The following is a 17,154-nucleotide window of genomic DNA, read 5'->3' on the forward strand; positions in this document are numbered from 1 at the left end:
CCCTGGTCAAAAAAAGTAGCCAAGAGCCTGGCAAATTTGCATCCTACTGATTTAGTTCATATTTTACAGGGAGGGCTGGGATTCTTGTGTGAGATTTGCTTAAAGGCCCAAGGGGAGCATGTTACTTTGAAGCAAATGCAGAGGCATTACTCTTCCTACACAGGGAGAGGCTGTGTGTTTTAAAACCAGGTACAAATAAATGTTTCAAGTTTACTGCCAATGATAACTAGACACATGACTTTGTGAAAACAACTTACCTGAGGCAGTGTCTTTGTGTGTAAACCATTTCATGTTTATGATGTAGGTGCTGATCATTAATTGTCTAGAAACTAGTTCATATAAAATAAACAGAGCATTCAAACTTGAATTAACTGTTATAGAAATACTTGGATGGAGTCCCAGAGGGACTGCACGTCAACCTGACAGTGTGATCAAACACTGAAAAAGGGAGTCAGAGAAGGCTTTTAGTTGGGCACCACTTTGGGCTGTTATTCATAGCTACCACTCAATAAATGCATTTGTGTGTATTGTTGTAGTCACACTGGACCTGCAGTAGTGCATGGTTGCTGTCTTCATAGAGACGTGTTAATGATAGAAGTGCAGTCTGAAATTCAACAGCTGCCCAGAAAGGAGACTGGCTAGCTTGTAGTAAGCAGAGGCATTTGCAGCCTCAAATAAAGACCCAGAAAATCTATGCAAGGGGATAAAGATGAAGAACATAGAATCTGTGATCAGTTAGAAGTGATATTGCATAGACCGATCTCCAGGGTCCTGAGGCTCTCAGAGCATCTGACCAAGGTATAAAGGGGAGCATAATGATGGGGATTATGCATCACTGCTTGGATTCCATACCTGTGTATGGATTGAAGGAACTTTTGCCTGCTAGTGGTATGATCTGGCTGTGTTGCTGAGCGCTCAGCTGCTACCAGTCCCAGTTTACTTCAGTAACACAAGTTCTTAGGCGAGTACTGTGGCCAGGCCACGCACTTGTGTGGGAAGTGCATATTGGCAGCTTATTTGAGCCAGAAGTGATTTTCTGTTAGTAGTGACTTTGGAGGTGCTGAAGAGAAGGTATGGAGCTGATCCCATGGACTGGGTCTTAGGAGAAAATTTATTCCTTGCTTGGCTGTTTCAGAACCAGTGGGACATCTCCCACTGAGCAAACGTGTGACCCAGCCCCTGAGAGAAAAGCAGAAGTTGGAAACAAACCTTCCCCACTGTAGCAGCAAACTGTTTTCTGTTGACCCCACAGCTTGCTTCTGGGAGGAAGGGCTGTTGTATCCTCGTGCTGATGATGCCTGCTTTTCACTTTTCAAGTGTTAAGCTCTGAGTAAACCCCTTAACAAGGGCACACAATGCCTGTAAGTGAATACAGCCTGTGCAATCCAATAATTTATTAAACTTTCATCTTGTAAAGCCAGTTACAAATTAAAAAAGACAGAAGAAGGAATTCTATAATAGAAATGAGCAAAATTACAACAAATAGTAGTGGGAGTTGTGTTTCAAGTGGGTTCAAGCTGCCTGCAGCAACCCAAGAGCCAGAACACAGAGCTAGTGCAGAGTTAGGACATGGATAATCAAGCCTAGTCTGATACATTACAGATTGAGCCAGTGTATGCAGTGTATACAAAGTGTGGCTTCTTAGGTGGCCTCTGCATTTCTGTTCTCTCCCATCTGTGACCTGGTCATCTTTTAATTCCTTGTGACTACAAGGGGGTGTTTGTGGGCTCCATCAGTGACACTGTTTAAGGCAAAACTCCAGTTGAAGGGATGATGCACAGCAGGGGCCACCCTCTTTGGCTGATTGTGTAGCAAGTGCACGGTGTGTTTGCACGTGCTGCAGTGTAGTGGAAATGAGAGGAGCAGGGGTTATGTACAGTATTTCTTCTTGTACTGTCACCCTCAAAACTAGTGCTCTGCAACACAGTATTAGTAATACTGGCACAATTTGATGATGAATTGGAATGGAACCTGTTCCTTACTGACTCCTACTTTTCTATGCAATTTCTGTTCCATAGCTAACAGGCCTTAGCTGCTGCTGCTACGAAAGAGAGACGGCCAATTTTAAATGTGGAAGAAGGCCCACATTACACACAGCTCTGCAGTTTCATAGGCCTTTGCATTCTGGGATCCCAAGACTAGATAAGGGTCATGGAATATGGCTCACCACCAGGTTTCTTGTTTGCTAATGCAACTAATTTATGATGGGACTGATACTGAATAGTTTTTAAACAATTAAATCAACTTTCTGAAGTCAAGAGACTGAAGATGACTGTCTTTCATGGAGAAGAAAAACAAAACTGCCGCTTCAAATTGCAGGTAGCTATAAAAACCTCCAAGAAGCAGTTGTTTTGGCAAAACAGAATTGTTTTCAAGTTCTGCCGAGGACTAAAGACCTAGAGGAGACTCGATGGGGATCTGGGGATTCAGTGATGTGAGCAGTTCTTGTTAAAATTTGGGGTGGGTGAAGGATTTGGCATTTGCTTACTGTAGTAAAGAGGAAGTAAAAATCTCGCCTGTAACAATTTATCTAAGCACCTATTAACTCAGTAGGGAACAGTTCACTTCAAACTAAGCTCAGGGACTCGAGTCACCCTAAAATCCCCCCTAAAGAAAGAAGGATCTTAATGCAAGGAAGCTGCTCATCAAAAATCTCCAACCTCCATCTAATACCTGGAGTTTGTGAAGAGCAGCTCTTCTGGAAATGTTACTAAAGCCATCTCCCCTCGTGGGCTGTACAGGAGAACAGCAGTCATTATTTTTTATGCAAGAGGTGCTGTTGCACTGTGACCTTAGGGCCTATTTCAGTGGTGCTAATCCCTGGGGTTTTCTCCTAGACTGGAGTATTTAGTAGTTTAACTGAAAGGGCCACTTTTTACAGTTGTGTACCTGTGAACTTTAATTGGAAGGCAAACAACCACCTTGGGTGTTTTTTATTTGTTTCTTTGTTTAATACTCTCTCAAGTTTGACCTCTCCGTTGGACCATTTGGCTTCAATTATACAAAAACTTTTTCTTTTTAAGACCAGATCAGATTGTTAGCATATCCTGAAGAAAAAAAAAACCACAAACCCACAGTGATTTATATTTTAGATTTGTTTGCAAAATAAATAAATATTCTTTCAGCAGACCATGCTGTGATCACATGATCCCAGATGTCTGCATGTTTAAAATTCTTAAGGAAGCTTAAGTCTGTCTCCTGTCCTGCAGAAATGATCCTTGTAAATTTTTCTGCCAGTATGACAGGTGATAGTGAAAGCAGCAGGGAGGACACGGAGGAGGAGGATGCTTCTGACTCTGCTTCTTTAAGATAAATTGTTCATGAAACAAGCAAGGGGAAAACAAGTTTTGGGTCATTAGTGTTTCACAACAGCTGTAACTGTTTAATGTCTTTGGGCAGAGGTGCAAATCCTATGGTACTGTAGATGTCACTTCAGGCTTTAAATACAGTAGTCAGTTGAATTCTTAAAAAACATCTTTGCTACACTTGTGCTGGCAAGTTGCAAACACCCATGACTAAACTAGTGCCAGTTCATCTGTATCACCTAGTCCAGATGCTTGCATGACTGTCCACACTGGTGGCTGATTTGACACTGCAGCGTTTCTTCACAATCATGTTGATGTATGCTTTCATGATCTTTATTATCTCGCCCACCTGGGGAGAGAACACAGCAACACAGCATAAGCACTTTGAAAACCTCAGTGCGCTGAGGCATACAGCACATTTTGCTGAAAGAGATTCCCCTTCTCCAAAGTCATGACACAATCAATTTTGCATGTTAATGCTAAATGTGAACACGATAGTAAGACAGAAAGGCTTGACAAGTTTGTGAGCTGCTCTAGCAACACTTTAAAATATTTTTAGCTCAAAGAAAAGCAACCTCTATTCTACTATATTTTTTTTTAAAGTTTGTGGAACTCCCCATTCATCTACTCAAAAGGAATGAGAAAAAAAACCCCAGCCAAACTGAAAGGCACCCAGAACTCAAAACCCTGGATGCACTGGAATACCAATCAACCTCCTTCACTTTCTAACCAACCTATTTTTTTTTGTTCATCCCTGTATTCAAGAAGAGGTACCATGCCCTTTAGGCTTAACCTGCCTCCATCTTTTCTATTGGCTGTGTAGTCCATTAGTCAAGAGTTCTTGCACAGAAACCTCTCTATTCCTTAAAGCTTAATTGAAGTGGCTGTGTGCTTTCACGTACCTGGGAGGTTTCAAAGAACATTTCTCTCTCATCCACTGTAATTTTGAAGGTGTTGGGCTGTGGTGCTCCAAAGAAAACAATGTGCTCATACTGGAAAGTTTCTAATGGTTTAGGATCCCCTCGTTTGTAGACAGACACATTCTCTGTGCTGACGCCAAGCCAGAGATCATTGGGGAATCCACCCTCCTTGCACTGCAGAAAGAGAAACATGACCTTTTGCATAAATGCAGTGGAGGATCAAATAACTTTCCATTCAAGAAAAAGCCCTCTGTTTCTAGCTCTTATAGGACATTTCAATTCAATACACAAACCAGGGTACTTGCAGAATCTATGTTGGAGGCACTTCTGCTGCAAAGATTTGGAAGTGACACAGATGTGAGTCAAATACTAGTTGAGTAATAAATAATTGTAATAGGGAACAGCTCTCATCAGATTTTAAAGTGATGTAGCAAGTCAATATTCCACTTCTTATTTTACAGATAATGCAGTGAGTGCAAGCAACTTCCCAGGGTGATCCACCTCGGCAGCAGCAAAACTGACAGAAGTGAACTGTGGCTTCCTACTGTAGCAGGCTGAGCATGGTGCTGAACATGCCCCAGTCTGCACATTTTCTGCTGTACTGCTGCAGACCAGGATTGCACTTTTTGCTGGCAAGAGCAGCAGAGCTTGGTTTTATTTTGCCTTCACCAGCCACTGCTTTCTTAAACCCCTCTCTCCTCCTGCTTTCCACCATTATTCCAACAAAGTGGGAAGCCATTGTCTCCCTCCATTTACCAGGATGCCCTGCCTTGCTTGCTCTTAGCTGTCTGCATCATAACTCTTGGGTATTGCGCTACTGCAGGCTTTCCCTGAGATTACTAAGGCAAAATGTATCCAGTTCCCAAAATTCCCTTCTGTTACACACAGCTTTATCTGTTCTCCAGACTGATACCTCTCCTCAGCTGTGGTTTTAGAAGTTTATTAATCACTCACCTCAACATCAAAGAGGGTTGACCCATAACCTGGCCACTCCTTTACAATAGACATGTATTTCACCATGGCCTGATGCTGAGACAGCCCCTGCAGCTTGGTCCATTTTTGTGCTATGCTTGCTCGAGCAGCTGAAAGCTCTTCTTTTACCCACATCTCCATCATCTGCTCCTCTTCCACCTTCTGCTTCTTTACAGACCCTGTCTTGAAGCTACGCTTCAATGTCCCTTCAAGGAAGCTGGTCCGTCTCCTCTCCAGAGTGTGGCTGGTGCTGCTGCTCTTTGTTGAGTGCAGTATTTTGGATTTCAGCCTGTTAACTGGGTAGATTCCATCAAGGGTCCAGCTTATTTTGGAATAATCTCCATGAAGGTACTGCAGCCGCAGAGCTGCCAGACGCTGCAGAGTGTCCTCTGGCCCAGGAAAATGACCAGCTATGAGGCTTTCGTGAGCCTACAAACAAAAAGTTCCCCAAACTCATTAGAAAGCAAAAGCACATTTTATTCCCATCTGGGTCCATGTAGAGATTCCTGTCACAGCTGCTGATCCCAGCAGGCTAGACATAATTCAGGAGGTCGGAGCAGACATTGTAGTAAATATGTCAAAGTCTGCAAGTGGTTGATAAGGAGGGGGAACACCCCTTTCTTCAAGCCTGAACACGACAGAGATCTTTGAGGGGCTCCTATCCTGTACAGAAAGTCCTACAATGAAGACCTTTTAGGTCTGCAATAAATGGGAGAGACCAGAATTGAAGCAATTTGTTTTTGTGCTGTACCAGCTACAGCTCCTGTGTGAAGATTATATTCAACACCAGTGTAATATGTAATAAATTCAAGATTCTCAACCTCAGTTTCATTACACAAAAGCACCTCCCACCTCTTCCTCCTTCACCTGATGTCTCCATGAAATCTATTAATGGGGCTTTCTGCACATCTGTCCAATGTCTGGGTAACACCTACTCTCCTACTGTTACTTCTCTTTGCTGTGTAGACTGAAAGCCTTGTCAAGACGGAGTTTGGTACAACTGAGGTTGTAAGCAAGCAGCTACTTTTAATGATTCTCATAAGTCATTACCTGAATTTCTCTGCCTTCTAAAATTAAAGACCAAGTTTAAAAAAAAAATCATTATTAGTGTTTCATTTTTTTTTTAAGCCTTTGCTATTTTTTCTTGATTTTGTTCTAATACTCATCTTCCCTAGAAAACTTCACGGTCTATCTGCTTAGTACATTCCAGGCAAAAATCCAACACACTAAATTCTTCTGATACAACCAGAATTCCCACTTCTAATGAAAGGTAAACCAGTTCTCTGTATCCTCTTGTGTGGTTTTGCCACCCTAGAAACCAAATCATTCTCCCAGAGTTTGCTTACCTGCTCAAACATGAAGGCAAATTCCACACCATCTTTGGGAACATTCTCAATATCCAAGAAACAATAAAGCTTAAAATACAATTGCCATTGTCCTTCCTCCTCTTCTTCCTCAGATCCAGCAAGTCTGTAAAACATAAAAGAGAATGAGAAGGTAAAAAACCAGTAAGGAGAAGTACCAAGGTACTGGAATGTCCACAGTGCAAATCACAACCTGAAGGTAACCCCGGATTCTGAAATCCAGTGTTACATCCAACTAGGACTTAAAGGTTTAATGAAGCATTCTTTTACCTCTCAAACTTGGCCAAGATATCAGCCACAATCACCCGACTCTCCACAGCACGGTCAACCTGCTGGTTATGTTCAAAGAGTGCAAACATATTCCGGCTGTCCTCCATGGCCAGCCCTCGGATCAGCTTTTCAACCACCTGCAAAAGCAGACACATCACACCTTAGGCACCACTCCCCCTTTCACAATGAACAATCAGTACCTCTTCAGGACACCTATCCTTTCATACATCTCCATCACATTTCTCCCTTAATGACCGTGTTTTCAGATTAAAGAATTATAACCCTAAGAGATTTTCCCTGCAATTAGGTCATTACTTATATTTGATCATCCTTGCTTTTCTTCTCTGCATCTTTTCAATCTCTGCTACCCTTTTGAGGATGGGGGAATTAAAATTCTGCACAAGATATAGGCACATAATGGATTCAGATGTCATTGTGACATTCTCAGTTCCTCTAGTAACAATTCCACTTTCTGCTCTGTTTAGCACTAATGTTTTCACAGACATGACTACTGCAACCTGGAATCCTGCTTCTGACCTGCTAATGATTAAGTTACTGGTGGAATAACCCTCTCAGAAGGATTCCATTATGAACTGGAATCTCTCCTTGTCCAGAAACCTGTGTTTTACCAAGTTTCAGACAAAGGGCAGAACACCAGAATTGTTTAGATTTTGCAACACAGTTTTCAAGTGATACTCTACAACCTGGGCACTGGCCTTGTAGAATAAGCTGAACTTTGCCTAAAGATATAGCAAAAGAGTTGTCATTAAAAAAAAAAAGAGAAAAACAGGAAATAAAGGGGAAAAGGGTGTCCCTTCAACAGACCCACTCTCCAGACACAGATGTGCTCACATCTGGTTAATTCTACTGCTGCATTACCTCCCCAGCGCTGGTGTGGGAGTTGATGGTTATTTTGCAGGAGCCACCACCATGGCAATACACTGTCGTGGTCATTTCCTCACGGGTAAGAAGAGCCTGTATTTCCTCCTGGGAGGGCACAAACTCCCTTGTCTTTGTTCTCTTCAGGGAATCACTTATGAACTGTGCATACCTGTCTATTTCTGAGTCTGGAAAGAGATCTTTTACCCTAATTGTAAAGAGAAGTAAAAAAAAACAAAAACAAAAACAAACAAAACCATTACACAGTGAACAACACATTACCCTAGAAATGAGACTAGTGCAAGTAAAGAGCTTGGTAGAGATGCTGATGTCAAATGCAATCACACAAAAATCAAGCTTATTTACTAAACAATACAATTTGCTTTCACTAGTCATTTGAAAGACACTACAGTGGCATTTCTCAGCAATGGATGAAATAAGCAGTTCAAAGTTTCAGGAGTTTAGTGACAGCTCAACACAGCAGGACTGACAATGTCAATTTATAAAACTGAGAATAAAAACTGTGAAATCAAATGTAAACTTTTTTATTTATTCTTAATGGTTTTGGTTTGTTTTTTGTTGTTTTTTTTTAAATTTGCTGGCTGTGTTTGAGCCACCTCTACAGTATGTTTGAGAATTAAGAATATAGAAAGCAGATGCCTGTACACTGTTCTCCTTTTTTATTTATTCTTAATGTTTTTTGTTTGTTGTTTTGTTTGGGTTTTTTTTTTAATTTGCTGGCTGTGTTTGAGCCACCTCTACAGTATGTTTGAGAATTAAGAATATAGAAAGCAGATGCCTGTACACTGTTCTCTTCTCTCCAAGACCAGCAGGTCTAAGTATAACATTATTTGCAACTCTAGTGGTAAAAGAATGAAATGGCTCCTTGGAGTATCTGCATCTCTTACACCCAGGCCATGGATGTAGCTATTTGATGTATTGACACAAAACTCATCTCTCTCTTTCCTAGCTTGCAAGGAATCAAATAGATTTTATTGATCTTTCTGAGAATGAAATGGCTCCATGGAGTATCTGCATCTCTTAAACCCAGGCCATGGTAGCTATTGGGTGTATTGACACAAAACTCATCTCACTCTTTCCTAGCTTGCAAGGAATCAAATAGATTTTATTGATCTTTCTGATCATTAGGAATGGAGCAAGGTTACACAGCTGCAGATCAGGCCCAGCACAGACTGCCTTGTAAAGCTGCATTAGATGCTGAAATCACTTGGGAAGAAATGTAAATTATTTATTTCATGAAAATGGGAGGTCAAAACAGATTAAAAATACTAACTATAAGCATTATGTGCTCAGTTAAAGAAACCTTGAAAAATTATAAATTGGATTTACAGTATCTCTCCTACTTCATGGTAAGCTTTTTGCCTGTGCCAGCTGCAACGTAGGATAGACTTCCCTGAGTATGAAAGTACAGACCTCACCTTTCCTGCAGCTTGATAATGTTTATATGTACACTAATAAGCAGCAGGTCATCAGCTGTAAATCCACTGCAACACTCATGGTATTCTGTTTGGGTAACTCTTCATAGTATGCTTTTTGCCTGTGCCAGCTGCAAGGTACGATAGACTTCCCTGAGTATGAAAGTACAGACCTCACCTTTCCTGCAGCTTGATAATGTTGATAATGTTTATATGTACATTAGTAAGCAGCAGGTCATCAGCTGTAAATCCACTGCAACACTCATGGTATTCTGTTTGGGTAACTCGCACAACAGATGGGTGGCAAGGCAGGGAGTATTAGTGCACAGAAAAGCTGGTGGTAAGATTTGGGCAAAGAGAGGAGGCTGGAGCACCACAGGAAGATGTTGGCCCAGCAAGAGGGTGAGACAGGTTGCACAACAGATGGGTGGCAAGGGGGGAGTATGAATACACAGAAAAGCTGGTGGTAAGAACTGAGCAAAGAGAGGAGGCTGGAGCACCACAGGAAGATGTTTTCCCAGCAAGAGGGCGAGACAGGTAACTACAACAGTCAGTGGAAGATCAGCAGAGCAAAAGGAAACAAGATGCAAACAGAAGAGACAAAAGAGACGTTCACCTTCGGAGGTGGAACTTGAGGTAGCGCAGGATCCCTCTGCTGGGCAGGAAAGTGCAGCTCATACAGGTCATCAGCTGCCAGTGGTGCAGGTTCCCAGCACTGTTGGGATGTGGCATGTGGTTGGTTTGCTTGATGAGCTGACAGTACACTTCATCACGGAGGGGCTTTAAATCATGGCAGGTCTGCAGGATGCCTTGGATAATGGGTATGGGGTCCGACACTGTCTCGATTTCCTGAAGAGAGTTAAAGATCTTCACTGCTTCATCCTGTAAGCTGCTGTAACCCTTCTCTTGTTGCACTGGGGAACAACCACAAAGATGACAAGAGGTGAGTATCTCCCTCATTTTCTGCTGGCCCAGCAGTACTACAGTCAACTGTACTCCTCTGTCACAGAAGAACAGCAACCTGAGCATTAGCGCATATCCTGAGCTTAAATTTATACTTTAAGTTCATTAATGCTTCCTCTCCAAATGTTCAAATGCAGTTTTAATTTGTATTTGCCAACATCTGATTTGTCACACTCCAAATCAGTTTCTGGATATATTGCACAGAAAAGCAGAGTAATATTTTTAAGGGAAATGAACACTGAAATGTAGTTCAGGGTTCAATGTCTCCAATCAAGGTACCGGAATGTGGCCACTGAAGCCTGGCTTGTGTAATTCCAAAATTCTGTGTTGTGCCTGTATTAGCTTTGACCCCTGGACCAACATAGAACTTAAGCAAATTGCTCTACCTCAAATGCATCTTATACCTATTGTTTAGATTTAAAATGCTTACACCAAAACCTGAATTTTTTGGCTACCTAAATGTCTGCTTTTTGAACTGCTCAGACATCTGTGATACCATTCAGATGCAGGCTTGCATTATTCTCCTTTGCACATCTCTGGGGCTTTAGGTCCTTCTGAATCTCCTGTACAGCCACTGCCTCCCCAGTGGCCATGTATTAACTGTACAATACAAAGACACAGCTCTAAAAATAAGTTCCACAGTGTGTTTGCTCTGTATTTTTCCTGTATTTCAGAATTTTTTTTCCGTGTTTTTAATCTGCCATGTAATTGAATCCTTGTATTGTGACAGTTCTAATATCCTTTCACTTTCTCCATGACACTCTTCTGGCCCTAAAAACTTCATTTTGAGGCTGAAGAATCCTGCTCTCTATTTAGTCATTTAATTGTAGGCAAGTTCTTCAGTAGCTTTGATCAACTTTGGGAATTTTTTACATCTCCTATATCTCTGAGTATCTCTAGAAGTCAAAGCTGTATCCTGCACTCAAGATGCAGGTGCACAATATATATACAGCTGCACAAAGACTTTATTTTTCCTTTTCTAAGCTTTCAAAACCTTACATTAGCTGTTTTGTTTCTGTGCTCACCACTAGAGTTGACATTTTCATAAAGCTATGCAAATTGATGTTCACTTTCCTAAGCACAGCTAGATCACTACCTGTGTGGCAGACTATTTTTCCCAAACACCTTGCTTTGATTGAAATTAATTTCTTAAAAGATTCTGTAGCTCAGTCACTCCACATGAGACATTCTTCTATAGTTCTTTACCAGCCTTCAGTTTCAATATGTCAAACAGCCTGTAATCATCAACAAATCACTTTGGTTTCTGGTGGCCCATGACTCCAGCTTTTTCACGTTTCTGACACTTTTGAAAAAAAGGTTCATTTAGTCTGGTTTTACAGCAGCTTCTGCAGAAATACTACTTCGTTTCCAGCTGCACGATGTAATCCTGTTGTAGTATTTCCACTGGAGCCACTCACAACCCAGCTGAGGCTAAAGGATGACAGGCTGCGTGTCCCCTGGATGGATGATAAAACTATCTGCCCTCATTTACTCTAAGATTCAATGTTCCCATAATAAAAGGCAGTGAAAATGGAACACAGTTCAGAGAAGAAAGGAAGAGAAAGGGACTGCTCCCTCCCTGAACCCTGTGGGCCACACTGCCCCCAGAAGACTTCACCTGAACAGAGAGAGCTTACAGGCCCATTTTGTGGTGCTCAGGCTCCTCACTGAGCCTCAAAATGTAAGTGGATTCTGCCACTTGGGTAAAATACTTACAGTTGACACTGACATCTCCATAGGGTAATGGGAGCAGTGGGGAATGCAAGGGGTGCTGGGTGTATCGCAAGATTGGGTTCCTCCTGTACGTCTGTTCCACTACTTCTAAGTTTGTGCTGTTTTCCTGGAGAGGAAAGCAAAAAATCACTATCCTCAAATAGACACAGTCCTTTGCAGGATGCCCTTACACACTGAGGTTCAAGCTCAGCCACCTTTGTCTAAATTTCTGGAGGTGTCTAGGGGGACTAAGTGATCAAAGCATAATCTGTATCTGAAAATTACCCTGTACGTTATTTCTGAAAAGTAAACACAAGAGTTGCCATGACGTCCCACAGGTCACCAAGCACAGAATCTTGCCTTCAAGCGTGGCTTGCATAATATATGAGGCATGATCCCTCTCTCCTATGTCCTTCAAGCTTTCAACAGGACATGGTTAATGGACTTTTTTACCACAGATCAATCATTTTCAGTGTGTAATAATGAGCCTGTTCTCAACTTGTCTGGTTGTACTCTATGTGTTTACAGAATGAACAACCAAAATGCTCCATGGTGCTCAAAATCAGGGCTTGTCACTACCATACACACTGGATCACACTCTTCTGCATTTTGTCCAAGACTTCTTCCTAATAATACGCTATGTTCTTTTTGTCCTTGAATCCCGAGCTGAAGTTTTCCTTGGTTTTCTACAATCACTCCCAGCTCTTTCTTCCTAAATACAAACTATCTAATTGCATCTAGTTTAGAGTTCATCACAAACACATTTCTTCTGAAATTTGCTTTGGTGGTCTTAAATGATTCTAGGTTTACTTGCCAAAGTTTCTGGCAAGTTTATTCTCACAAATTACTTTTGTGTTAAAATTTCTGCTATTTTAAAGGGTATTATCTTTCCACCCTTTACTCTGATATTTAACCATGCCAGCCTAAGGTATGAAGAGAACTTCAGGGTACATCAAAGTCTGGCTGGTAGGAATGGAATTTTTTTGTATTTGTGTCTGGAGGATGCTTAGGAGCAGAAAGGATGGAGCAGAGATTTGCAAATACTTGACAATGTAATCATGCATGCAATTTTTAATTGCACAGAGCTGTAGCCTAGACTTAAGCAGATCAGCTAGCAAAATAAATTCATGTCATATTTGATTATTTTTGTTGTACAGTTGTGTGAGTTTATTTTTACCCTTTTTCATTTTCCCCTTAAGACAGTAACCCCATTTTTTGCCACATTCTCAGCAATGACTGGGTTAGGCCAGTGGTGGTCTGGCTGCTCACAACCCATGTGGGAATTTGCAGATGCCACGTACCCTGATGTCGCGAATGAGCTGCTGTGTAGGTGTTTCTATGGGAACCTTGCTGTCAATGACACCCTGAATGGCCGAGGCCCAGCGCATGGCTTCATTCAGCAGCTTCGTGTACAGCCTGTAGGAGTGCTTCCGCCCGTGCACGATGATGTTCCAGTAGCCTGTGCAGAAACAAAGGTGGAAACAAAGCTGGATTGTGAAACTGGCTTCCATATTATGTAGCTGACTAGAGGTTAGCAAATGTGACATCCACCTGCAAGAAAAGCCAGAAGGAGAATCTGGGGAACCACAGGTCCATCAGTTCAGCTTGATACCAGGGAAGGCTATGGAGCAGATCATCACTCACAGAGAGCAATGGAGCTGGGGAAGGGTCTGGAGCACAAGTCCTTCGAGGACTCGTGGCTGAGGGAGCTGGGAGTGTTCAGCTTGGAGAAAATAAGGCTCAAAAGTGACCTTATTACTATCTACAACTACCTGAAAGGAGGATGTAACCACGTGGGGGTCTGTCCCTTCTCCCAAGTAACAAGCAATAGGACAAGAGGGAAGGACTGCCAACAGACTGTCCAAGGAATTGGTTGAGTCACCAGCCTGGAGGCATTTAAAAAATGTGTAGATGTAGCACTTAGGAACATGGCTTAGTGGTGGACTTGACAATGTCAGGCTAATGGTTGGACTTGATTATTAAGAGATCACTGATTGTCTTTTTGCCTGTGGCTTGTGGCTGATGTAAAAACCCCTGCTGCTTTCATAACAGTACACAGTGTGCCTGGTTAAAATCCACTAGGTAGACATTAACAACCCCATTGCCAAAACAGATTTATCAGTAGGGAAGTCCCAGTCCAGATTTTGGTACAAAGACAGCTTCCCAAGATGGAAGTACCTTGCAGTATAACCTGACTACCTGCCTGCCAACCAGGCAGCTCACGTTCACAGACAGCAGTTGGACTCCACCATCCTGCTAATCACTTGAGAAATGACCACTCTACACACAGCACCTAGTCAGATTGCCAAATCAACTCTCAGAACGTTTAAAAATATGTTTGACAACCTGAGAGCATGTGTCAAGGTGACGGCAATTCTATCTGCTGAAGGCAGCCCCAGACATCTGTTGATACCAAAAATGTGGACGCTTTCTTGTGAATGAGCAGAATAAATTTAATCTCATCACACTTTTCAAAGGGCTGGAAGCTGGAAGTATTTAGTAAAGGTATCCCAGACAACTCCAGTACTCAAATGTCCAGTATTTCAAGTCTTTTTCTAAGGTTCACAGTCTTTGTTGGGGGATTCACTCTTCAGCACATAACCTGGGTTCCCTTCCAACTCCTAAGGCAAGTAGTGGAGGATCACGCCAAATCCTGCCCTCCCAGAGCTCTGTCATGTTGCACAGGAAGCAAACACAGGCCTTTTCTATCTTTTGTTTCTATCAAGCTGAGTGGTACCATAACACATGCACTATACATCCCTTACAGTGTATAGGATGGCTGCTGTTTAAGAGGTTAACACTGACCCCAGAGACAAATGTAGGTCATGCTACAAGCAACAGTTCTGAGATGTACAATAATTACTGTCCACTACAGGAACTCACACCTGTTACCTTGCCTGGGGAACACTGAGATAAGCAGTGGCTCTACTCAGTGAGAAACATAAGCACTGTGTACCTGTCAGGTGTGAGGCACTTACAGTCACTTGCACACTTTGCAAATCTCTTACAGTGACCATGGGCAGAGACATTTGCAGCCAGACACAAAGCCTCAGGTGACATCAAGACTGCCTTCTCAACATGCCACACCCCTACAGTCCTGCACCATCCCCTCCTCAGGAGCTGCACACCTGGAGCCTGCTCTTTCCCACCTTGTCCCTCTCACCTGTGTCCTTGAAGACCCTCTCATCGGGCTGCACCACGGAGCAGAGGCTGTTGAGCACGAGCGTCCCGAGCTTGGCAGCCGTGCGCTCGGATGACTTGTAGTAGTCGAGGGCAGTGTTTGTCAGAACGAACCAGCGCTTCTTCATCTTCAGAGAGGACATCTTGTTGCTGCTCTGAACCTCCTTGTGAAGCCAGCCTGGCACGGAAACACAAACATGTCACTGCGTGCATCTCTTGCTCCCGTGGTCAGGACAAATAGTTTCACTGTCATTTTAGATTTGTTGCACAATAAAGGGGAAAAAAAAATATTAAGAAAATTCAATACTTCAACAGAAAAAAATTACAGCCTGCATTGCTAAGGCTGTCAAAAAGATAATTTTCCACTCAGAGGTGTAAATAGCAATGTCCACCCACAAGGCAAAATGTTCAGAAACAGTGGGACTGAACCAAGAGGCTCAGAAAAAACAAAAATATATAGATCTTCCTGAATATAGGCCTTTGAGTCTATTCTGCTGTTACAGAGACATCTTATTATGAAGAGCCTCGCATACTTTGCAAAGAATCAATTCTTTTTCTCTTTGACTAATGAACAATACCAGATAAAAAGAACCATTGCCTTGCAATTAAATATTCTGAAGTTAAGGTACTCAAACTGTTGTCTAATAGTCTCCTTTGTATCATTCAATCTCCTTGAAATTTTTAAGACTACGGTGGAAGGCTTTTGCCACATTTTGGTGACCCCTTTCTTCCCGTTCTTCTTGCCATGATCTTTATTTCTTCATAGACATTTCTGCAAGATGCAAGGCAATTTGCTCATCACTTGCTTTCCAAAGACTGCATCAGGAGTGTTTTCATACATTTAAGACTAGGTGATGAGCTCAAAGTATAGAGGAAATTTAAAAATATTTTAAAAAATGGGTGAATATTTTGCAATATATGTGTGATCCCTACTCAGGCTCTGCCATCTTCAACTAAGCTCTGACTAAAGATGTAATTTAAACCTTTTGTTCAACCTCGGAGAATTTCTCTCATCTCACTTTGTCTACCATACCAGGTTAGTTAGTTTAGCTGAGGACAGCAGCTAAAGATCCACAAAGATCTCTCTCCCTCCCTCCCTCTCTACATGACAGGTGTCAGAAGGAACTGAGCTGCCAACAAAAGCCACAGTGTCATGTTATAGTCCATCTAAGCCAGCTGCTCCTCATCAGCAGCCATGCTCCTTCCTACTCCCTGGTGGCATTTGCCAGACATGTTTAAATAGGCTAGAACTATCATCAGAAAATTAAACATATGAAGCTTTTTTTTTTCCCACCTGGCAGGGAATTAGAAAAGAGCCAAGGCTAGCACACATGTGACATGGCAAGCAGCAGGCAGGAAGGCAGAGGGGGACAGAGAACGACAGTTTTTGGGGAGCAGTTAAACCCTAGACTGAGCTGGCAACAATCAAGTCTCCCTGTCAGATTATAAACAGAAGATGAGTTTCACATGTAATTGCATGTATTTCCTTTCACCTCTCACAAGGAATTCCTGGCCATCCACCTTGGATTCGCCTTTGGGTTTCTGCAGCAGGGAGATCCAGTGATGCATTTCCTCAGGAGTGTCGCTGTTGCAGTGAATCACGCGATTGGCTGTGATGATCACGAAAGAATTTGGTCTGCCAGAAAACAAAAGCATTAAAATTAGTCATAACCATGCAAATACATGACACCCGAAGTCATGCTTTTTACCTTCCCATAAACAGAAAGACTTTCTGAACACAAACTACAGAGGAGTGCAGAAATACTTAAGATCATCTTTTCTTCAGTTGCTCTGTCAATTGACGAATACAGAGACCAGCTAAATTAAATGGAACATCTTTCAAAAGCTACTTCCAAAGACTAGAAAATATTAATTAGCTAATAAGCAACTGTAAAATGTCCTTGGCTCATTAGCAAAGGACTTTGATCAGAATGAACCAGTGCTTGTACCACTGGGCTGAGCTGGTACAGCCATTCTCCTTGTACTTATTAAAACCAGTGATGCAATAGCAAACACTGGTCTCAGTAGCATCAGCTAAAACGTGTTTGGGACTGGTTTTACAAAGGATGAGCTGATCCTAACAAAACAGAAGAAAAACTGTTGTGTTGCTCCTGGATGACTTTGTCCTTCCCTTGCAACTGTATCTACCAAA

General features: G+C 42.2%; 1 protein-coding gene across 3 annotated transcripts in view; it reads right to left on the reverse strand.

The window, feature by feature from the left end:
* Nucleotides 1-1,379: 1,379 nt before the first annotated feature.
* LOC120498991 (unconventional myosin-X-like) overlaps nt 1,380-17,154 on the reverse strand; it is an 89,270-nt gene continuing 73,495 nt past the window's right edge. For all 3 annotated transcript variants that reach the window (XM_039702337.1, XM_039702345.1, XM_039702353.1), the window contains 11 exons: nt 16,496-16,638; nt 14,986-15,180; nt 13,124-13,281; nt 11,826-11,949; nt 9,763-10,060; nt 7,711-7,918; nt 6,832-6,968; nt 6,544-6,667; nt 5,180-5,626; nt 4,208-4,399; nt 1,380-3,654 (listed from right to left, as the gene is read on the reverse strand). In XM_039702337.1, the coding sequence (XP_039558271.1) occupies nt 3,541-3,654; nt 4,208-4,399; nt 5,180-5,626; nt 6,544-6,667; nt 6,832-6,968; nt 7,711-7,918; nt 9,763-10,060; nt 11,826-11,949; nt 13,124-13,281; nt 14,986-15,180; nt 16,496-16,638 (2,140 nt within the window). In that variant the 3' untranslated portion in view covers nt 1,380-3,540. The remainder of the gene's footprint in view (nt 3,655-4,207; nt 4,400-5,179; nt 5,627-6,543; nt 6,668-6,831; nt 6,969-7,710; nt 7,919-9,762; nt 10,061-11,825; nt 11,950-13,123; nt 13,282-14,985; nt 15,181-16,495; nt 16,639-17,154) is intronic.

Source organism: Passer montanus, unplaced genomic scaffold (genome assembly GCF_014805655.1).
Source record: "Passer montanus isolate IOZ18808 unplaced genomic scaffold, ASM1480565v1 scaffold1, whole genome shotgun sequence".
In the NCBI taxonomy this organism is placed as follows: domain Eukaryota; kingdom Metazoa; phylum Chordata; class Aves; order Passeriformes; family Passeridae; genus Passer; species Passer montanus.